The sequence below is a fragment of the Marmota marmota genome, unplaced genomic scaffold (assembly GCF_001458135.2).
Source record: "Marmota marmota marmota unplaced genomic scaffold, marMar, whole genome shotgun sequence".
Taxonomy (NCBI): domain Eukaryota; kingdom Metazoa; phylum Chordata; class Mammalia; order Rodentia; family Sciuridae; genus Marmota; species Marmota marmota.
This window is the reverse complement of record NW_026000229.1, coordinates 18,947,881-18,972,301: the sequence shown is the minus strand read 5'-3', so window position 1 is coordinate 18,972,301 and position 24,421 is coordinate 18,947,881. Positions and strand designations below refer to the sequence as shown.

The window sequence follows — 24,421 nt, the reverse complement described above, 5'->3', positions numbered from 1 at the left end:
TTTCCCAATGGAGAAATGATCATTCTTAGAAGCAATACTCTTAACTTTCTTCTTTCTCCCAATACTAGGGATTGAACCCAGGGACACTGAACTACATCCCTGGCCTGCTTTATTTTTTCATTTTGAGACAGGGTCATACTAAGTTTCTGAGGCTGGCAATCTTTGCAATCTTACTGCCTCTGTCTCCTGAGTTGCTAGGATTACAAAGATGTGCCACAAGCCTGGAAAAGCAATATTCTTAATGTTCATCCATTGATAATACAACAGAAACTTAATATCTTCTTCCTAGCTCAAAATAAATGACTTTCTAGAAAAGTGAACATGATATTTTGGAAAATTCATGACTGTTGTAGTCGGCAGCTCTGTTAAGAGGCACAGGAAGATTTAAACTCTTTAGTCCATGACTCTTACATGGATATAGTAAAAATGAAACAATTTCATGGTCTTGTTGATCAGAAATACAACCAAAATCTGTAAGTTCCAATATTAGTTTTTCAAATAGCTGATGAGTTTTATTAAAAAGTTCTTCTAGCTAAATACCCTAAGGTATTTCATCAAACAAGTACCACTGAAAAGCCCTAAATTAAAAATTACAAAAATACTTTTAAAATATGTAGCTATATGTTTAAAATATGTAGTTTAAATGTTAGAGAATGGCAGTTTCTATGTTTAAAACAATGATTTAAAAATCAATTTGGTTAACATTATATAAAAGATCTCTACAGAATTGAGTTCGGCATCAGGGTGTTTAGTAGATAGCCTGAGAAGTGAAGATTTTGACTACCTAAGGTTCAGGTATATAGACAAAATATTTAGGTCTCAATAAGAAATAAATTCATATAAACTTACCAAAAGAGACATGAAGAATTTATGAACATAAACAATTTGAATACAGCCCACTTTGAGACTAAGTTTGCCATCCACTTTAGACATATCTGTATAAGCCTTTCCTTCTGTGGCATCTGGATACAGAGTCATTTGAAATCTGAAGACTTCATCTCCCAAAATAGAGACAGCCTAAAAGTATGCAATACCTAGGCATTACTGCAAACTCCTTATTGCTCTATCCCTTATTATGCAATCCTTGATATATGAAGAAGCAATATATCAATGTAACCCTAAACAATTTTATTAAAAACATTTTATTTAGCAAAAGCTTTTCCTATTTCTATAAAAAACACTTTTTTATTAATATAAATATCTTCTTTGTTTTTGTTTTTTTGGTAGTGCTGGGAATCGACCCACAGCCTCAGACATACTAAACAAATATTCTGTCACTGAGCTACACTATACGCCTGGACCCTTATTATGAAAATATCTATCTGTTACTGAACTGTTCAGAAGTAACTTTTTCAAATCACTGTGTAGCAGAAGGCCTGGTATACATACAACATGAAAGCCAACTGTTATCAACTGTAACAAAATGCCCAACATGTGACAGACAACTAATAAATGTATACTAAATACACTTATGAATATTAGCATCCCAAAGTCAAAGAAGAAACTAAACTTCAATACAAAAATCTATTTTTTAATTACCTTTTTGTGAATGGACAGCAAATCAACATTTGTAACTATGATATTCTGAAGTCTGGCAAACACATCAGTCTGCTTTGGCTTCACAGATACAGAGGCATCCATTCCTAAGGGAGACATATTATTTATAAACTTTTTACTCCATCTAAATGAACCAATTCAGTGGCATTTTAATTCAATAATATACCACCAAGATACAGAATGAATAAAAAACTACTCATTACTAAACATATTAACAGCATCAACTTTCATGTATGAGTCACCCAAGAAAGTTTACAAAACCTTTAAATGCTACATGCATCTCATATATAAAAGTTGTGGAAATGAAAACAAAAACTGTACTTTTTAAAGTACAGTCTTCTAAGATTTCTCTTCAAAAAAATCTGTCATTCTCATAATGTCTAAATGTCTCATAGTGTCTTAAACTGTCCTGCATCTGTATTCCCTATAAAACAGATATATGGTGATATCTGTTGAACAGTGCTAATTTTTTTAACCGTTTAAAAAACTGCTTACTGTGTACCAACCACTTTTCTAAACACTTGTAAATGCATAAACTTTTTTAATGCTCACCAGAACCCCATGCATAATTATTACTGTCTTCATTCTATAGAAGAAGAAACTGAGACATAGAAAAGTTAAATAATTTGCTCAAAGCTGCCAGTATTAGTTAGTTAGTTAGAACCTTGGCAAATTCTCCAGAACCTATGGACCATAATAACATGCTACCCCATTCTTATATCAAACTAATATAATGGAAATCACTCAGAAAACATCTTTCAGAAACTTTTTCAATGCTATGTGTGTACAAAAGACAAGGGAAAATAATGCTAATGGCATTCTTTTCAGTCTGCGAAATGTTATGATATTCATTTCTCTGTCTAAAGTGATATTATTTTTAAAATGCACACCAAGAATAGACTAAGTCTCAGATATTCTGAATTTTTTTAAGTACATAAGGAATGCCTCAAGTCAGTAAGGAATCATAAAAAATATACTTCAAACATTTGAAAGTACACCTTTACAAAGCTTGCAAAGTCTTCAACATAAGTAAATCATAATATGGCTCAGAAGAAATCCATTGTGCATAAGCTCATTTTCCCTGGATGCTTATGCAAAGAAATATAAAGACCCACATCAAAAAATAATTACTTACCATGTATTTTAATATCTGCTATGTTACACTTCTGATCACAAACAAAGATATTAAATGCATTTAATTCAGCTGTGACCTTTAAATCAAACACATCTTCTTTAGAAATGGTGCTGGATACTGAAAATCAAGAGAAATTTTGTAATCAGCAAAGTAGAAAGAAGATAAAAGATGCAAAATAATCTCAAATCCACCAAAATAAAACTACATAAAATATTATAAGGAACCCAAAAAGATCTCTGTTAAGATAACATAGTTAATATGAATTTGAATCAATTTTCAAATACTAATTAGACAAAAACTAGCATGTTCCCCTTCAAATGAAGAATAAAGGCAATAATTAATAAGACCTTCATGTACCATTTACGAGATAAATTTTTTTTTCATCTTCTAAGAAAAAGATAACCCTCTAAATTCAAATTCTAGAATTATTTTAGTTGAAAACTGATTTTGAGCTCCTTTTCATATCACATATTAGAGCAAAGAACAATTAATGAAAAATTATAATACTGATGAACAGTTATTAAAATTCATAGTAGTGTCATTTATAATACATGTTATTTAATTATAGAACCAATTCATTTCTCTATATTATAAGCTACTGTTACTGCTTCATAAAAAAATTGCACAACAAACTCAATGAAACATGAACACAAAAAGGCTGACGATTAGGGGGAAAACACATAAAATAAGATGTAAGAATCACAATTGAACTGATTACCTTAGTCTACTTTAGTGCAGGTCCTGATTAATACATTTAGAATACACTTTCCTACAAATCTGTCTTACCTGAAGAAAACAGAACCTTCCCCAGAACTGCCAGAGCAGGAGGGTATCAGTCCTGAATTACCAATATGATAACAATTTTTTTCCTTAATATTTATTTTAGCACAATCAAACCATAGAGACCAAACATGAAAAAACAGATAATTTCTTTGGGTTAATAGTATTTGTAATTAATTCTGAATCTAAATATTAATTTTTCACTGAACTGTACTTCGTATATGTCATATAAATGTTAAATAAAGAAGAGGTATTTCTAAGGATATTATCTCTAAAAGATATTACTGTGGCAAGAAAATACATTAAAGACAAAGAAGGTAAAACTCTTTTACTGCAGTTTTAACAAAATAATTGCTCTGTTCCATGATTTTTAAAAAATCAGATCCCTGTATCAGATCTAGTAGTACTAACAGTTTCACACTTAAGATACCAGTAATTCAGATGTCAAACTGGTAATGGTCTGAAAATTAAATTATTCGATGTTAGACATTTAAAATGTACAATATGAAAAATTAATTCAATGATATTGGCCAATGTATCTTTATTCACTCAGGATACTTCCATCTCTAACATTTCACAGCACAAGTCATATGTCTGAGGAATATGTGCTCAAATTTATGTGTGATCAAAATATGGATTTGGTTAGAAACCAAAGTGAGTGTCTTTCTTCCGTGACATTCCTTCTTTGGTACCCACAAAGCCCTTATAACTGTTGAGCACAAGGCAGGACTAATGGACCTTTGTTCCATGCATGATTGTATTCATATTTTAACTTCTTTTCTCACTTTCATTGGACTAAAAACTGCAAAAATATGTCAATGCAAATTATATACAACTTCTATTTAATGAAAAAGCTAAACAGTAAAATTGAATATAAATGATTAATACTAAACATTTTTTCAAAATCCTTCAATAAATTGCCCTATAATTCCAGAAAGATAAAATTTGCTTTCTCTGAAACTAACCTGACAGACCAGTTTTAATATCAAAATGTTGAATATTTATCTTAGTTTAAAAATGTAAGTTTTTATATGACAGTATTAGACCATAAGGCAAAAATTAATACCAGTTTTGATGGCAATACTTCCAGATTCCCCCACAAGGGGTTTTTGCTCAGATTCCTTCTCAGAAAAGGAAGACTCAGAGGATGGAACAGCAGATGATAGAAAATCCATGAAGGAAAGTAAAGCTTCCAAATGAAGTACCAAGTCCAAGGATGAAAATGAAACCTAAGATAATGAACAATTAGAGAGGCAGATTCCAGATATGCAATGCTTTTACCTTAAACCTCAACATATACATATATACAACTAATTAGCTTAGTTAAAGGGCTTTAAATTTTTTTTTAAAAGAATCACTATTACCATGTTATTCCTTAGGATTACTATTGCAATGTTAATCCTTACCAACAACAAACTGACAGCCCACTCCCATGTGCCACTGCAATTCTAAACTCAAAAGGATTTGATGAGTTTTTTGATATAATAAGCATTCCAAGACTGATTATATATTCAATAGACTGTGAGCAATGTCTGAATGAGGCCATGATTTATCCTTGTGCCTAGATTTGTTCTAATCCTAAAGCAATACATAATTCAAATGTTTAATATGTCCATCAACACCAAGTCAAATAACCATGGTGGAAGAAAATTCCCTTTAAAATATACAATCAACAAGTAATAATTCACATCTGAGAAACAAATATTTTTCTCAGAAATCAAATTTTTTAAAAGTTTTATTTCAATTCTTCATCCACCTATTTTATTTATTTTCTACTACTTTATTTTACATATTGTGTTTGTGTGTGTGTGTGTGTGCGTGTGTTGCTGCGTACTAAACCCAGGGTCCTGCACATGCTAGGAAAGCACTCTACCACAGGGCTACTTCTCCAAGCCCATCCACTTATTTTATCTATAAAATTAAATCTATTATTATTGTCACCCTTATTCTAATTTTAGAACTTACAATCTTCTAATTGAAAATGGCTGTAAAGCTACATTTAATCATTATGAACGCAACCTTATAGTGAATTATAAAAATTTACCTTCAGTCTCTGTTTGGTATTGTCATGAACAGTGTTAAATTCTGGTCCATCACTGTCCGCCTACAAATAGTGAATAATTAAAGCATTGGGTTACAAACACTAAAATGTAATGCATTGAAAACACTTTATTTTTTAAAACTGTTCAAAGTATGCTATTAAAACAGTAAAAACATACTACTTACAGGCAAAAAGAACATATCCCCAAAACTGACCACATAAAGCATGTCTCACATTCTACAGATGCAAAAACTCAAATTCCTCATCCTACTCTGGAAGAAATGCTAGTATATGTAGATTAGGTGGACCAAACCTAAATGTAGGAGAAATGCTAGTCTTCTAGATTATAACACACTTCAGAATACAGCAGAACTATGTATTACTCATATTTATTCAACACCAAAGGATAACTCAGAAGGCTAATAGAGTATCCGGAATCTTAGGATGGTTGGAAAATTCACCACAATCAACCAATTTAGAATGAAAAAAAAGGGGGGGGGGAGAAAATTGAAACATTAAATATGAGAGCAATATGTATAACTTCATATTCTTAAATATTCAAGAATTCTAGAAATGAAACCAGGTACCTTGATCAGCAACATTTTCAGGAGAGGTTCATCAGTTACATTAGAAGAGTTAACAATGTGAAGAGGTTCTCCTTTAGAGTCTAGAAGGGAAAAAGACAAGGTAACATCTCTTAAATACTTCAAACCATCTTTTAAGACAGAACCAGCCAGTTACATATATGTATGCTTATCAGAACTCATAGAAAAGGATGAATTAGCTTTACTATATAGAAATGATGTCTCAGTAAGCCTGGCTTTGAAAAAAGAAGCTCCATAAAAATAAGAGATAAATGAACAAACCCAGCAGTAGTCAATAACAACTGTTACAACACTTGGTACTACTGTTATTACTCTCATTTGAACAAATCATAATATATTAAGGAATGAACCTAAAAAGTTTATGAAAAGTAAGAATTACTCACAATGTAAGTTTGCTTGTAAGATATTTCAAGAGTTTCTATAAACTTTAAATACTCATAAAAACTCTAAAAGTTGGCTTGCTATAATTCAGAAAGTGAATTACAAAGGTCCAGGATACCCACTAAACAATAACTTACGTTTATTTGGGAGGAAAGGAATGAGACTACAAGATAATGTTAAATTGTTCCTTCTTTATTTTTCTGCATTATTTAATTTTCATTTTTACAAGCAAGCATTAATGTAACTGACAACAAATTTAAAATCTCATTTAATTTAAACAGATTTTTAAAATAAGAAATCATGTTTCCTTGTAAATTAACTTTTCAAAAAAGTCCATGGGGTCTGTACCTGGTTTCTGATTTCCTAAGATGTCAGTTCTAATGGCATAGTAATGTTGAAATGGTGCCTTTTATAAGTACTGAAGTGTTATATATAGACATATGGTTAATTTTTTAGGTATATTCCATTTTATGTTAAATATATACATAGATATATTCTTTATTTATGATAATTACATGAGTGTACATTTTTTAAATATCAAATTCCTTGTTATCACTGTAATAAATTTAATCTAAATAACTATGGTGACATAAATAAATGTTTAATATTGATAAAAGGACCATCTGCCTAATGAATAATTGACACAAATAAAACTTCACACTCACCAGTAAAATCAAAGCACCGCATACTAATTTTTTTTAGATAAGCTTTAGCAGTCACGTCATATGTTTTAACTCTAGCTTCTACTCCAAGCTGCAGAACATTGAGTTCATGGAAAGGCCTTCCTTTCTTTTCTGCTTTTTTCATCAGAGTAACCACAACCTAAAAGGATGCATCAGTATTACCACAAACAATCTCATTAATATGCAATGTAGATAAATCAAGAATTTAATAACCATACAGAGTGATATGACCAATAGATTTAAACAATGTAAAAACATTTATTTCCATTTGTGCCTGAAAATTGTTTATTGTTATTTACCTCAGGAGGCACATATAACTGTTAAAACTTTGGAAGCATCACCACTATTTTCTAGTGGTTTTCAAAGGTAAAGTACAAAAATGACAATAAATAGCAATTTGGCCTAATTCCCAGATAATCTGGTCTTTCATTTGAAAGTCTGAGATTAACAGCTAATTTGTATAGAACTCCTAAGGCAAGGAAATCTCAATGGTGGCACTGCTGACATTTTAAGATGACAAATATGCATAACGGGGCTGTTACAGTCCTGTGCACTGTAAGATATTTGGCAGCATCCCTGCCTCTACCCACCAGTTCCCAGTAGCAGCCTCCCACTATGTAAGTAAGAACCAAAAATGTTTTCAGACAACATCAAGTATTCACCTGGAGGATGCAAATTTCTCGCCCTCTATCCCAATCACTGTCCCAAAGGACAGGAACTATCATAATATATATTACAAATGATATTAAAAGGACTTACAGGTTTTTTACATACACACATTAATTAAGAACTTTGGAAACAGAATTATTTATCTAACAATGTTTGAATTGTCAAAACTTAAAAATCTTTAGCAACTCTGATACTAACCAGAAAAAATACTGGAGGTTTAATATAACAAAGTTAGTTTCAACACCCTTTTAGCAACACTACAAGCATGTATTTCAGTTCAAAAACACAGAATCCATTTGTATAAAAAGTTTATAATTTTTAGCTCAGAGAACACAAATATTTAATGATGAAGGGCTTTTGGAGAAAGGTGCTTGCAGGTCCCTAGATCTACTCTTTTCTCACTTATTCAAAACTTTAAGCCTATTCCTTTCTATCCCTACCCTAGCCCCTTTTCTGATCCCCCTTTTTTAGACTATTTATTTTTCCTTAAAAACTCAACTCAAATGTCACTTCTTCTAGGAAATCTTCCCAACCCTATTAGAACATCCTCTCGCTACCATCCATACCACAAGCTCCAATGTATACACTACTCTGAGTACATTTTAAATGAAAACATAAATACTTCAATTGTCTGAATTTGCATTCTGCCTCTGCATCTTTGGCATCTAGCACATACAATTTGTTCAATGTGTGAATAAAGAAGAGGAAAATCCACTTAATCTTTCCTCAAGAATCTGTAAATGGAAAGCATATGCTATATAGTAATAAACATTTATACCATATAGTAATAAACATGTTTTAAAATGCAGACATACTGTATTTTATTCTATAAGAGTTTCTAGCATTTGCAAAGGATTTCTCAATCATTATTTCCCTTTCCTGCCTTTCTTTTATGGAACTGCAAAGCAAGCCACATTCCAACTGTCCTGTAATTATAATAGTGAAAAAGCAAGTTACATGAAATACTATCATTTTTCACTATGAAATAATATACACCCTATATATACTCATTCTTAATAAACACTCAAATTTGAAAGCACCATTGCTACATGAAAACAAACTGTGTAAGATTTTTCTCTGCCTATTATTTACAAGTTTAAGAGGTAATTCTAAGTATCCATTATTTATCTACCTCCTTTTACAAGAACATATGAAAATTACATACCTCTTTAATTTCAAAATTCAGCAAAATATTAATGATATCTACAGATCTAATTTCTTCCATTCCAGCTGTTAAAGTATCTTGTGAAGCATGTACATCTTGTGATATAGAGGTTTCACAGGGCTCTTTAATTTTACCTAAAGATGTTCAAAAGAAACTCATTTAGACATTTCTTTCACAAATATTTACTAAGGACAAATATCAGTACTTTGGATCTGGCAAAGGCCTAAAAATACAGAAATCAGTCATCTCTCTAGTCCTTAGAAAACTCATGGTATAGTACAAGACACATATTTTTAAACACAAGCAAAACAAGCAGGCCGCACTTATTGACATTAAGAGGGTAAATGTTAATAAAAAATATAAAATGCACAGAAAGCACAGAACAAGGTTTAACACCATTACAAGTAAATAAAGAAAGGTTTAACACAAGAGGTACCATCCAAGTAGAGCTCAACGACCTGCACACACAGAGAAGATATTCCAAGAAAAAGGTAAGAAATTGGGGGAAATCACAGAGTAATGACATGGGAGAGGTTTTATAAACAACAACTACAACAAAAAAGAAGAGTCATATGAATATGATGCTGTCTTTCTGAAATCAGCACATCCTGAAATACAATAAAATTGCTTTTTAAATTGTAATACACAAAATAGCAGTTGTCTCTGCTATGAGTATACTTGGGCACCAGATATTGTACTAAGTCTTATACAGGGATGGTCTCATTTAGTTTTTATAATATTCCTTGAAGGTAAAACTTTATTGTCCTCAAAATGCAGATAAAAAAATTGAGGGTTCAGACTCATTCAGTACCTTACCCAGTGTCACACAGATTACAAGGGGTGGGGTCCAAATTCATCAGTATGATTTGATAGCTTTCACTTTCAACCAACCCTCAATATCATTACATCATTCCTAACATTATCTTGACCAATGAAAGAGCAAACCAGAACCCTGAAATATCACCTACACAAGAAACCCATATAGAAAACCACTGCTATTGTTACCTTTAAGAAAGCAATGCCTATGGCAAGGTTTCTTAATTTTCATTGTTTTCCAGCACTGCTCCAAACATAATGTGAATAGCCAGGAGTGTGGGGTGGTCCTAACAAATATTTTGCTCTTACAAAACAATTCCAGGAATACTCAAAGATTTCTTAAATATGAAATACAAAGCACTAATCATTTTTAAGACAGTAAATTGGAGTTTAATATTAAAGTTAACAAAGTCTACTAAATTTTATTAATCAAAGGACCCATGAGAGTTAAAAGGAAAACCAGAAAGGAAAAAACATTTCTATACATATACCAACACATATATTTAATACAAAAAACTAGCAAAGGACTCGTGTCCAGGATGAACAACAATAACAAAAAACTCCTACTTATCAATAAAAACAATGAACACCTTGGTAAAAATGACAGAATAGACTTGAAAAGTCGGGTCACAAGAGGGTATCCAAATAGCCAATATCACCTGCCCCCCATACACTTTTTTTTTTAAAAGGTGTTCAACTTCATTAGTTATTAGGGAACAAATAAAAAACATAGTAAAATATTACTGCATATCCACCAGAACGACTAAATTTTAAAACACTGACAATTCCCAAGTAATGGTGAGAATACAACACAAATGGGACTCATATATTACTAAAAGTAAACTGGTACAAACACTTAGAAAACCATTTGATATAATATGGTATAAGTTACTAAAGTTAAAATGAAAATCTAACATAGAACCCAGTACTTCTACTCCTATCTACATATCCAAAAGAAAAAAAAAAAAAAAAAACATATGAGTAGCCTCTCCTCCTCTGAGGGGGATATATTATAAAACACCTAGCAGGAGCCTGAAACCACAGATAGTTCTATATATAACACACCTATGATAAAGTTTGATTTGTAAATTAGGCACAGTAAGAGATTAACAACAATTATATAATTATTTTTTTTAGTTGCTGATAGAAGTTTTTTATTTTTTATTTTTTTTTTTTTTTGCAGTGCTGAGAACCTAACCCAGTGCCTCACACATGCCAGGCAATTTGCTACTGCTGAGCCACAGCCCAAGCATGATAAAGATAATTATAAAAAATAATGTGTAATAAAATTGCCACCAATGAGTTTCCACTACACTTGAACTTTGTGGTCATATTAAATACTAAGGGTCATTTGAATATAAGCACTGGGATAGCATAAAAATCTACCTGATAACTAAGACAGCTACTAAATGAATGACAGAAAAGTAGCATATATCATGTGGATATGCCAAGCAAAGGGATGATTAATGTCCCTGGCAGAGCAGAATGCAATTTATAACTTTTAAGTTATTTATTTATGCAACTTTCCACTTGACACTTTCAAACCAGTATTGATCACAGCTAACTAAAACCCTGGAAAGCAAATCCACAAATAAAGAGAATTACTGTATGCTAAAAGACATATACAACAACACAGCAACTTTATTCACAGTAGTCAAAAACTAGAAACAAACCAAATGTTCATCAAAAATAGAATAGATAAAACAATTCTGGATACATTTTTATATTTGAACATTACATAGGAATAAAAAGAGCCAACTACTATTAAGTACAGTATCAAAAGAATTTCAGGAGGTGTTGAAAAAAAGCAGCCACATACAAAAGAGTAATTTATTCATAATTCCATTTACGTAAAACTCAAGAAGAGTTAAAACAATCTATAGTATTATAAGTTGGAATGATAGTTACATCTGGTTGGATTTGGGGGCACATGGAACTGACTGGGAAGGACATCAGGGAGGCTTTCTGAGATGCTGAAGACATGCAGTCTCTGTATCATGGTGACAGAATAGCTGTATCCACATGCAAAAGTTCATTAAGTTGTACACTTAAAATTTCTGTACATATATGTTATGTTATAGTAAAAAATTAAATGATGAAAAAATGTAGTGAAATATCATCTTTAACTCAGCAAATGAGCAAAAATTTTAAAGTCTGACAATACACTATATTAACAAGTTATAGGAAAACAACCTGGTGCCGGGCATGGTGGTGCACACCAGTAATCCCAGTGGTTCAGGAGGCTGAGGCAGGAGGATTGTAAATACAAGGCCAGGCACAATAACCTAGTAGGCCCTGAGCAACTTAGTGAGACCCTATCTCAAACTAAAAAATGAAAAAGGGCTCAGTGGTTAAAACACCCCTGGGATCAATCCCTGGTATCGGGGGGGGAACAACCTGGTACAAGTACAAAACAGTACAAGTCCTATGGAAGGTAATTGACAGATCTATCAAAATTTTAAATTATGTTTTTAAAAGTTTATTGATTAAATTACTAATTAAATTTAAATTAATAAAGATTACATACCCTTTAACTGGTATTACCCTACAAGTACTTGTAAAAGTGCATGTACAGGATATTGAATGCAACATGGATACAGAGAAAAAATTGAAAGCAAACTAAAATGTTTATAAAATGGAGACTTATTAAATCATGATATTTCCACAGACTCTAACACCAGGTAGTCATTAAAAAGAATAAAGGAGATCTATACATAGAACATATACCAATATAAAATGAACACAAGACATAATTTAGGAAAAAATGAGAAAATTGCATATACACACAAGTGCTACCATTTTTTTGAAAAAAAAAAGATTATATGTCTGTGTGCATGATACATTCATGTATATACATATGTGTAAAACAGCTTAAAATTTGTACTATAATTACCTTATTACTAAATCAAAAGGGACACAACTAATAATTTAAATTCTCTTCATTTTATTGCAGTATAATTTTTCAGTATCATCAGGGAATAGTACTTTATCAGCAAGTGCAATTCTTAAAAATATTTTACTACTAAGCCTTACTTAAAAATCACAAGAAGTATGCTACCATAAACAAGGACAAATTAAATATTTTTTCTGTACATGTAAATACAATAATTATCCCAGAAATCCACAACTGAATATTGACCCCCTTCTTAATGTCCTTCAACCAACTTATATAACTTTTTTTTTAAATGTTAAAATGACAATGGATTGACTGATTAACTAAAAAGAATCAAACATCTCCAAATATAACTTCTTGTTTGCTTTCTTGGTAATACAAATTACAATTTGTAAATTATATTTGTTTACTTCTCTTATATTTTCTCTTTCAGGCTAAGGATACATGTAGCTGAGTGATATAGACTCTGTGCTTTTAACATGCACAAGACTCTGGGTTTGCTACCCAGCACCACAAAAATAGGAAAGAAAGAGATTATTGTCTACTAAATTATAAAATAAAATAGACATATTTAGTATGCCACCTATTGTCAGACTCTTACCTGTCTCTTGTATTCTTGGTTTCACTTTATCTAGGTCTTCAGTAGCCTCACCAAGATTTTCTCCCAATATTCTAAATAAAAGATTAAGATCTTCCTGGTTTAGACTAACCTGTGAGATATTATGTTAAAAAAGAAAAAAGGCATTTCATTGTACAATGAAACAATTTAATGCAGAAAACAAATTCTCAGTAATAAAACACAAAGGACAGTATAACCTAACAATCAAAAATTTATATAATTACTATCCACTCAAGTATTTCACTACTCATTTCATGTTAACATTTTTATTTTCAAAGAAAATGTTTATAGAACAATATAATTTAAAAGTCAATATGAGCCACAATGACTTATCTTTATAAAAAGTTAATTATGATTCAAGAAATCTGATCTTTTAAAAGTGACAAATTTTGAAAATGCACACACTTCACTTTTTAAACAATAACAATTCCGGTGAAATAAAGACTGTTCTTAATATTAAAAATAGGCATTTCCCTCAATGCTATAATTATCTTTGGAGAACCTTAGGTATTCTAAAAATAAAAGTATATGTTTATAATAAATAGTATCAAATGGAATATGTTAATAGTTTACACACAGATCTCTGCAAATGCTTATAATAACAAATATGAAAGTTAAGTAACACTATCTGAAGATTAAATTTTACTGAAAAGAATAAAATAACCCTGTTGAATATCATCTGGCTGGAATTGTTCTTATATCATTCAGTAAAATATTCTACCTTTTATTTGAATATATACTAAGAAAGTCTCCAGAGTTTAAAATTTCAATGATGAAGGATTTTTCTCTCATGTACTCACATTCATTGAATCAAGATGTCCTTTAATTTCCACAACAGGCACTTTGTGGTACCAATTTGCAGCTAGATTTCGATTTACAGAAAACTCCAAATTAATTGGGTGCAACAGCTGAATATCAGGATGGGAGATGCCTGGCTGGATTATTGTCCTAATAACCAACAGAAATGATACATATGCAAAAATAGGAGGAAACGCAACATATAATTTTAAAAAACAAAGTGAAGCAGCTATCTTCCACTCTAAGTAATGACTTTAAGCTGAACTTATAATTAAATTAATTTATAATCCATTGGCAAGGTCAGATTAAAATATCTGATAAACAATGAAATTATTATGAATACCTTTATCTTTAAATAGCAGACAAGTGATAACTGCAAACATTTTGAAAACAAAGTCACACTCTTAAAAACATTGGAGAAATCATCAAATTGTTATTCAAGGATTAAAAACAGTTATGTGCCAATAATGATGTGTCAGTGATGGACCACATATATCACTGTGGTCCCCTGGGATTCCTCTTGCCTAGGGACTCTGTAGCTGTCATAAAGACAGTGCAATACATTATTTCTATATTTGGGGTAACACCAGTATAGATAAACCTACTACACAGCCAGTCATAAAAGTACAACATGCTCAATTACGAACAGCACATAATACTTGGTGATAATAAATGACTGTTACTGGTTAATATATTTTCTAGTCTTTCACTACTTAAGAATGTACTCCTTCTACTTAAAAAATGTTTACTATAAAACAGTATGTCATGTTAAATTGGCTGAAGCCTCATACAACATATGTCTCATGTTTACTGTGTATCCTGACCATATAGATTCTGACCAAGAGATCACATGGAATGATTGGCTGATACCACCAATGTTTGTGTAAGGACACTCTGTGATGTTCATACAATGATGAGATAACAAAATGTGCATTTCTCAGAATGTATCCCCATCATTAAGTGAAGCATGACTATATATTTTTAGGTACAAAGACTAAGGAAAACATTAGCAACGTGCATGCTAACAACATTTTCTTGGGAGTTTCATAAAGTTTTTCTCCAGAACTGCTTTATGAACTTGCTTCACAATCATTACCTTTTTATTCTGGATAAAAATCTCATTTGATAGGGTAGAAAATAATTTTCTAATCTTCTTGTGTTTTTATGCGTCATGTGTGAGCACTGATGATACAAAATTACTTACAAAGTATTCCTGCCAATAATGTCTAAGCTCCATCAAACCATGATGAATCACTCAGATAAAACTAAATTGAGAACTGTTCCAGGAAGTAACCAGACTACACTCTTCAAAACCACCAAAATCGTGAAAAATACAGAAAGGTTAAAGGACATTCCAGAATAAGTGTGTATTAGTACAGAAATCCCTCTTAATAGTAGAGAATGCAATTAAATGCCATGTGTGATTCTGGTGGGGGGAATTTACTGTAATGGACATCACTGGATCAACAGGTATAACCTCAATATTGAATGCACATTGGATAATATTATACCAATACCAAATTTCCAGAATTTGATAATTATATTATAGTCAATATAACTGACCTTGCTTTCAGGAGGCACATTCTAAAATATTTAAGGGCAATGGGTCAAGATATCTATTCTCAAACCAGTTAGCAAAATATGATTTAAATAATAATACTATGCATACATATATTAAAGCAATATAAAATTGGTAAAACTACTAAAATGTATAAAGTACACTCATGGTACTATTTCTATAATTTTTCTATAGGCTTAAAATTTTTCAAAATAAAAAGCTGTTTTAAAAACAGCTGTATGTAATATGTAGGGGAAGTTTGTTAGGTATGAGTTTCAAAAATCACAAAATTTCAGAGCAAAAATTAACATAATACTTAAATCCATAACTGCAGAAAGAGCATACCTAGAAAGCTTGAGTTTTGTGAGCTGTACATCCATTCTGTCAATTACTGGAGGATTTAAGGAGTCTTCACCAGACACCAAACTAAAATGATTTTGAACTCTGATTAATCCAAGATCTACCACTACAGCATTGGTGGAAATGGAAGACTGTGGGATGATAATAACTGGTGCTTTCAAATCAATGTAGAAGGAAACACGAAGGCTCCTCTGAGCAAGGTCCTTCACACTCGTGGCGGCCTTTTCTGCAGCCTGGGCAGTGGCAGCACTCAGTGCCTCCTTAGCTGTCTGGAAATTGTTCATGAAGTTCTGTGAACACAAAGTATAAAAGGAAAAAATAAACACATAAATAACACTTTCTATATATATATATATTATTTTCAATGACTTTATAACATTTGTTATCATAATTATCAGATTTATTTATTTCTAAATTGAAAACTCAATATTTAAATAATGATTTTACCAGAAGTGACATTAGGAATTTATGAAGATAGACAATCTGAATACAGCCAACATTCAGTGATAGCACAGCATCCACTTTGGACATATCAGTATACGAATCTCCCTCAGTAGCATCTGGATACAAATCCAAATTAAAACGAAAAACTTCATTTCCCATTATTGACACGGCCTGAAAAACAGAGTTGTGAATGTTCTCTATCCAGGAAAGTAATGACAAAATAAAATCCCATTCAGAAAATGTTTTACATTTCTAACCTTTATAAAAATAAATATTTAATTGAAATATATTTGTTTTTAAAAAATAAATTATAAAATAGAATTTCATATTCAATCATCAAAAAATATTAACTGTTTACTATTACATACTTGTTTATGAACTGTCTTAGGATCAATATCTGTGACAATAATATTTTCCAGTCTGGCAAAAAGTGATTGCTTCTTTGACTGAAGAGAAAGGGCGGAATCAAGGCCTGAAAAAAACATGTTATTATTATAATTTCTACAGATCTGTCATAAATAAGATACTTATTTCCACTGTATAAAATTATTTTAAAGTTTTAATTTTTTAGCAATGTCTAAATCCCAATGAATAAAGTTCTAATATTAGATATTTTTTAGCTTTATAAACATCAAACCTATACATTTATCAAAAATTAATTGGGGAGGGGGGAGGGTGGAGGATGGGAAAGGCAGCGGAGCACAACAGACACTAGTATGGCAATTTGTAAATCAATGGATGTGTAACTGATGTGATTCTGCAATCTATGTATGGGGTGAAGGTGGGAGTTCATAACCCACTTGAATCAAAGTGTCGAATATGATATGTCAAGAAATTTGTAATGTTTTGAACAACCCACAATANAGAATTATGGTTTAATTAATATGGAGGAAAGAAGATCACAAGAGAATGAGTGTGCAGGCTAATCTCTTAATGAATTTTTAGTACTATGAGATCTTTACCTTGAATCTTGATTTCAGCAATATTGCTCTTCTCATCACAAACAATGACACAGAAAGCATTCAACTTGGCAAACAGCCTAAACCCAACAACGTCACTATCTTTAGAGGACACAATCACTAAAAATAAAACAAAGAATTCTATCACTATGAGATTCCAGTAATCCATATTTTGTTAAGCTTTTTTCTCCATATTAATTAAACCATAATTCTGCTAAATATATGTAAATACACATTTTTTAAATTCTCAAACTCTTTAAGATCTCAAATACTTTTGTTTTGTACATCCTACAGAGGTATGTTACTTTTATAATTTAAAAGCAAAAAAAAAGAAAGAAAGAAAATGCAAAATAAATAAATAAAGACACTAGACATTACTTAAGGTCACACACCTTAAGTAAAAGAGTCAGAATTTGAGTGGAATTCTTTCTGATCTAAAATCTGAACTTATTTAATTAGATGCTGTCCCTGAACCCCTTCCTTTGGTCTCTGGGTCTTGATTTCCACATGTCTAAAATGGCAGGGAAGACTGATATGGAACCTCTTCAGGAGCCACTGAGAAGGGAGGGAAGAGCTCAGAATAAATACAGGTCTTGTTCCTCTATTACCCTCTCAAAGGCAACCACCACCAAAATAAGAGCAAAAACAAACATTTTCAAAAACAATAGCATGGGTTATATTTGCCCTATAGATCAGGTGCTCACATATGATTCAATTTGAAGAAAAGGGCACAATGAGGGGGAGAACATGCATTTGAATGATTAAATTAGATGATCTCTAAGATTCCTCATTTCACCCTGGAGTACTAAAACCCCTGCTAACAATAAACAAAACACATTTTTCATACCTTTCTGCAAAGGTGAATTTTTTTGTTTTTCAGTTGAAATCTGTACATCCTTGACAACACCCACATTTTGACTATCTGATGGAATAATGGTTGTCAGGTAGTTAATAGAAGAGAGAAGTGCTTGTGATTGCAAGAAGAGATTTAAAGATGAAAAGGCCACCTAAAAAGATGTTTTAGGAAGAAAATTAGTTTTATTTGACCATTTATAACTTGTACTCCACACAGTGACTCACCCCCCCCCCATGCCCCACCCAGAGGCTCCCAGCAGACTTTCTACCAGCTGGAAAGAAAAGAGGAAAGGAAGGTTCAGGACTCCATAAAGTAGGGAGTACATGGAAAGCAAGTTACACCCACAAAGTTGAGGGGTACATTAGAATACCACAACAACTTAATTACTCCATCCTCCAAGCATAATGATAACAGAATTTATAATCTGCCTCTCATGACCATTCTGATATTCAACATAAGCCATCCATAATGACTTACTGGATTTTTTAAATATATTTATCTTTTGGGTGTAGCTGGACACAACACAATGCATTTTATTTTTATGTGGTGCTAAGGATCAAACCCTAGGCGAGCGCTCTACTGCTGAGCCACAATCCTAGCCTCCTTACTGGATCTTAATGGCACATTTATTATGATTATTTAAAAGATATAAATCAGAAAATAAAACTCCAGAACCACTACAAAACTCCAGGACCACTATGGGCTACTAATATGTTTAGAAATGATTCCAAAAGTAGCACCCATAAAATTTAAATACATAAGATACAATTGTAAGTTCCCAGTTACTAAGTGATCTTCAAAAACCACAATAATGGTTCCATCATTTAAAAAGAAACACAGAATATATGACTTGTAAGAAACAAGTACTACATGTTTTAAAAACAAAGACTCTTTAAAGCGAAGGTAGGAACACATATTAATTCCAAGAATGTGTGGCTTTCTAATAGCACATTTAAATAAAATCAAAATTTGTTCACAGAAAACAATTTTTCATTTCCTCAAAACACTAAATTGATACAAAAACCACAAAAAGGAAGGTTCTGAAGATTATGGCAGATTTTCCCATCTCTCAAAAGCATTCATTTAAAGTCATATCTCTCATTTTCATTTTAGTGTAACACACAAGTACTTTTCTTCTTCTTCCTCTACAGTACTGCCTAAGAAGTAATAACTTCAAAATTACTTACCACCTTTCTTTATACCTTATGCACTTCTTCACTCCTATATTCAAGACATTATTTAGTTTGGTTTGTTTAGAATCCTGTTAGTTATTTATTAATTTTTTATTTATATATGACAGTGGAATGCATTACAAATCTTCTTATACATATAAAGCACAATTTTTCGTATCTCTGGTTGTATACAAAGTATATTCACACCAATTCATGTCTTTATATATGTACTTTGAATAATAATGTCCATCACATTCCACCATCATTCCACCATCATTTCGAATCCTGTTAGTTCTCTACATATCAAAGTTACCTTTTCTATAGTACTCCCTTCCCTAGAAATAATACCGAAATCTTAGAAAAGATTATAGTAGGATATGATACAGTAAGTCAAAACAACTGCTTTAATAAACTGAATCAGACACAGAGCAAGCTAAGTATCTACAAGGTTAATTTATAACTTTCAATGGTCTCATCAAATAACCCATCAATATTCCTTACAGGACAGTGAACACTTCCAGAATAGGTTATTTTCAAAAGGAATATATTTGTTTAATAAAATCCCTTACCTTAAGTGTTTGTTCCGTTTTTTCAAAAGTAGTTTGAAAGCTTGGTCCATTCTTATCAGCCTGAAAAAAGAAAGAAAATTTCTAAGGAACGAATTAAGACCAAAGCAAATAAATCCTTTATTTATAATATCTGGTTAATTTATTTATATTTACCTATAAATATATTTGTATGTATATTATATATTTAATTTTACTGTCATTATTTTAATGTTATATCCAAAAAACTTATTGTAATAATGTAAATGTTTTCTCTTCAAGCCTGGGATGATGTTCATTGAATTCTGGGAAGAATGATAAACTCTGAAGGCTGGAGAATATAAATTCCATAGATTCCATCCATTACTTAATGCTTAAATCTCTCTATAAAGTCTTTGGCAGAGCTGGGTGTGATGGCACATACCTACAGTCCCAGCTACTTTGGAGGCGAAGGCAGATGTTTGTTAAGTTCAAGCAGAGCCTGGGAAACTTAGTGAAACACTCTCTCAAAATAAAATAAAAAGGGACAGGGATGTAATTCAGTGGAAAAACAAGTACTTGCCTAGTATACAAAATCCTAGGCTCAACTCCAATTACTTAAAAAAAAAAAAGTCTTTGGCAAATATAAATATATCTCTCCAGTGAAAGAAATCTTGTCTCCCTACAAGGAATTGCAATCTTTACAGAATATTTTGTTTCAATGAGTTCTTCATACTGAGTAAAAAGCAAACAAACAATAAACAAAACATTCATCTCCCATCATAACCCACATAACCCACCCCTGGTCCTAGTTCTATCTACTGGGAATAAACATAGTAAATTTAAACTCAAAAAATTTACCACCTGTGAGAAACTTTTTGGCCAGACTAGTTTCCCTAACTTTCTGCTCCTACACTACTTTGTGCTTTTCTTTCTTAGAGAATCAATTATGTTGTCCACCAATCAATATTATATTTGGTTGTTTCCTTGCCTATCATGCCATTCTAGTATATAATTTCCTTGAGAACAAAGAGTATTTCTCATATCTGTATTCAAGTGCCTAACAGTAAAGGCATTTGATAACAGACATTCAATAAATAGCTGGTGAATTCTAATTAAACAAATCAACTAATCCTGAATGCAACCAAATACCATCAGTTTCTTCTTCAGCATTTTTCATGTAATCTATTTTTCTAGTTTTGTTGTTTTGCTTTTTCATGTGATATATTTGAGTCTCTTTTCAATCCTAGCAGTTTCCTCTAACCCAATCTAAGTTAACTTTTCCTTTTGATGAAGAATACTAGGCCAAATGTCACCTTTGGATACAGTGAGTGGAGACACATGAATATGCCCCAGAAGACAGAAACAGCACCAACTTTATCCCAGGCTTCCACCTTTGGGGATTAGTAGCTTAATGATTTCATAAAGCCCTATACTGAAGGGCTATTACAGTGAAAGAGAAAGAAGGTATACAAATGGAAGAGGAAATAGTAGTTATCCCTATAATTAAAAATGAAAACACATCCAGAACCATTAGTAATACATTGTCATCTTTTTTCCTCAGAGTATAATTTTGAGTATACAACAAATACACAATCATTCTATGGTCCTTACCTTAATATATTCCACTTTTAAAAGATCTAATCCAGGTTTGTCAGAAGAACTAATCAAGTGAAGGGGTTTCTTTCTAGATCCTAAATTGAAGAAAAAGGGAAAAAGGCTTTCAAATAAACAGCTCTTCTAAAATTTTGAAACTTTCTAGGTATCTTTTTATTTTCTAAAAATACTAGTTAAGCTTTAAAAAATATCTGTTCATATTTTCATGGTTACTGAAAATTACAAATCTTTATATAAGAAATCCAACTTACTTTAAAAACATTCATATTTACTTTTGCTTGATTTTTTATTTGTTTTCAAAATAATAAAAACATCTCCTACATATTTTTAAGGCTGTCTTGTACATGTCTAGGGCAGCAGAATAAACTATACGTTTAAGAATCAGGAAATATGACTTCTAGTTCATCTCTATCCTTACCAAAGGCTACTTATTTTTTTTCTCAATCATATAACAAAAAGGCTGGACTAAAACAATCTAATATCCTATTGCACTATAAAATTTTACAAAAAGTAATTTATTCGAGAAAATTAAATAATTTTCCTTCGTTTAGGCTGAGAGTCAATTTACATAGAAAAGGTTTTTTAAGGAAGGAGAATTATTAAAACTTTCTTTTTATCTTAAGAATAAGAAGTTCTATTAAATGTCCTCTAAATCCTATGTAGAAGTGCCAAGGTACTGCCGCCAAAAGCTATGCAGAGAGGACTGATAGAGCCACCATTTCATTCACATTTTACTATTCACAATCTATAACTCCTGCTTCTAAGACATCTAATTTTCCCTTGTCCACTGAGGTCTCAACCTTCCCTTAAAAAAAGGCTTAGAAATACATTAATTATATATTTTCCCTTAAGGCAGTAATGTAAACTCTGTATTAAGACAATACCTACAGAATATTAATAACATAAAACATTTTTCTTCCAAACGAAGGCTTAAAATTATAAAACATAGGTCTTTATATTTGACAAAAGCATTAGGCAAATATTAGGTCATTTTAATTATGTGGATTTATCCCTTCCTTCATGTCTCAAAAATATGAGCACACAAGGTAAATGGTTAACAAACTATAAAAGCTTCTAAGAGTTGACTTTGCATTCTACCATTTTAATTTGGATAACTGGTGCTTCTTATTGATACATGAACACAATTAAATAAAACAAGACCTTCAATATCATAAGACCAGAGACAAATTCTATGCTTTTGCCATTCATGAGTTACATGATATTGAACTTGGCAATCAGCCTAAAGCCTACTTATCAGTTCATTCATGGATAAATTATATGACCAATCTGACCAATCTATGACTTTGTTAGATATCAACTGGAGATAATAATGCTACCTATTTCACAGCATTGTTATAAAAATTGAAAGTTATTATTTGTAGTGAATACTGTAGAACAGTATTTGCTATTATTTATTATGTAAATAAAAGTGCTTCAGACACACAAAAGTGCTATTTTTATTACTGGCCATTATTTCTATTTTTTAAACTATTACCTTGAATTTCATGGTAATCCAAGCTGATTTTCTTTAAATAAGACACTGCAGTTAAGTCAAATGTTCTTACTGTCGCCTCTGTTCCTAATTGTGTAACATTAAATACTAGAATTGTATCTTCTTCTTTCTGTTGTTTAGTGAATTCCAAAATCACCTAAAAGAATTATCACATCCAATAAAAAAAGTGTATGTCATACTTAAAATAAGAAAACCAAAATCTTTCTCCATACATGTCACCATGACAATAATGGAAACACTACTCATATTCCTGATTGGAAATTATTATCTTAAATTTTATTATCAAGAATATAGGTACACTTATAAAATATTCTTATAAAATTTAACATTATTGATTTTTAAATTTAGAAAAATAGAAAAACTACGAATTCTTAATATGATTTTCTTAAAATAAGTCATGTTTGGTGATGACAGAAGCATCACCAAAAGCATTTTATTAAAGTGAAAAGTAAGACAAGAATGTTCATTAGCATACTACTACTTAATTCTAGAAATTACAGACAATATATTCAGCCAATAAAAAAAAGAACATGTGTGGCAATTTGGTGGCGGGGGTGTGGGGGGGGGTTACTGGGGATTGAATTCAGGGACACTAGACCACTGAGCCACATCCCCAGCCCTATTTTGTATTTTATTTAGAGACAGGGTCTCACTGAATTGCTTAGTGCCTCGCTGTTGCTGAGGCTGGCTTTGAACTTGTGATCCTCCTGTCTCAGGCTCCCGAGCCACTGGAATTACAGACATATGCCACCACACCAGGCACATGTGGCAATATTTTAAAACTTGCAAGTTCTTTAACATACTCATCAAAAGGTAGAAATCTTTGTCCCCACCTTTTCAACCTGGCCAGGCTTGTGAATACTTCAATCAATAGCGTGTAAAAAAAATTATACTATAATGAATTTTGCAGGAAGCTATCCATGAACTGTGAGTGAACTAAAATGATGTTGAAGCCTTTTAGGGAGGAAAGCCTGGTATGAGAAACTTCCAGCAGCAACCCTGCTAGTTTGAGAAAGTCTGGTTCATGTGGTTTCCTACCTCGCTCCATCACAAGTTCAGCACAGCACCGCACCGGAGATGGGGTGACTCGCTGAAGCCACAAAGCCTCTCAGAGATGGGTGCAGCTTGACAAAATGCCAATGAACCTGTTTACTGCAAGACCCCAGCTACACTGAGAAGCAAGCACTGAACTCCTCCCGCTGAAACCTTAACCCTGCCTTTGATGTACTCCCCCTTAAATAAAGAATCAGACCCTTTGTTTAGTTGTTCAGTTCCA

The 24,421-nt window shown here is 31.8% G+C and overlaps 1 protein-coding gene across 1 annotated transcript in view; it reads right to left on the bottom strand.

The window, feature by feature from the left end:
* Vps13c (vacuolar protein sorting 13 homolog C) overlaps positions 1-24,421 on the bottom strand; it is a 176,092-nt gene that overhangs the window by 63,358 nt on the left and 88,313 nt on the right. The window contains exons 28-45 of the mRNA XM_048793227.1: positions 23,128-23,281; positions 21,630-21,709; positions 20,061-20,120; positions 18,311-18,470; positions 17,467-17,583; positions 16,873-16,976; positions 16,508-16,675; positions 16,046-16,350; positions 14,145-14,292; positions 13,327-13,435; positions 9,017-9,150; positions 7,165-7,321; positions 6,101-6,180; positions 5,517-5,576; positions 4,539-4,701; positions 2,693-2,809; positions 1,540-1,643; positions 850-1,017 (exon numbers count right to left, since the gene is read on the bottom strand). Coding sequence (XP_048649184.1) covers positions 850-1,017; positions 1,540-1,643; positions 2,693-2,809; positions 4,539-4,701; positions 5,517-5,576; positions 6,101-6,180; positions 7,165-7,321; positions 9,017-9,150; positions 13,327-13,435; positions 14,145-14,292; positions 16,046-16,350; positions 16,508-16,675; positions 16,873-16,976; positions 17,467-17,583; positions 18,311-18,470; positions 20,061-20,120; positions 21,630-21,709; positions 23,128-23,281 — 2,388 coding nt within the window. The remainder of the gene's footprint in view (positions 1-849; positions 1,018-1,539; positions 1,644-2,692; positions 2,810-4,538; positions 4,702-5,516; positions 5,577-6,100; positions 6,181-7,164; positions 7,322-9,016; positions 9,151-13,326; positions 13,436-14,144; positions 14,293-16,045; positions 16,351-16,507; positions 16,676-16,872; positions 16,977-17,466; positions 17,584-18,310; positions 18,471-20,060; positions 20,121-21,629; positions 21,710-23,127; positions 23,282-24,421) is intronic.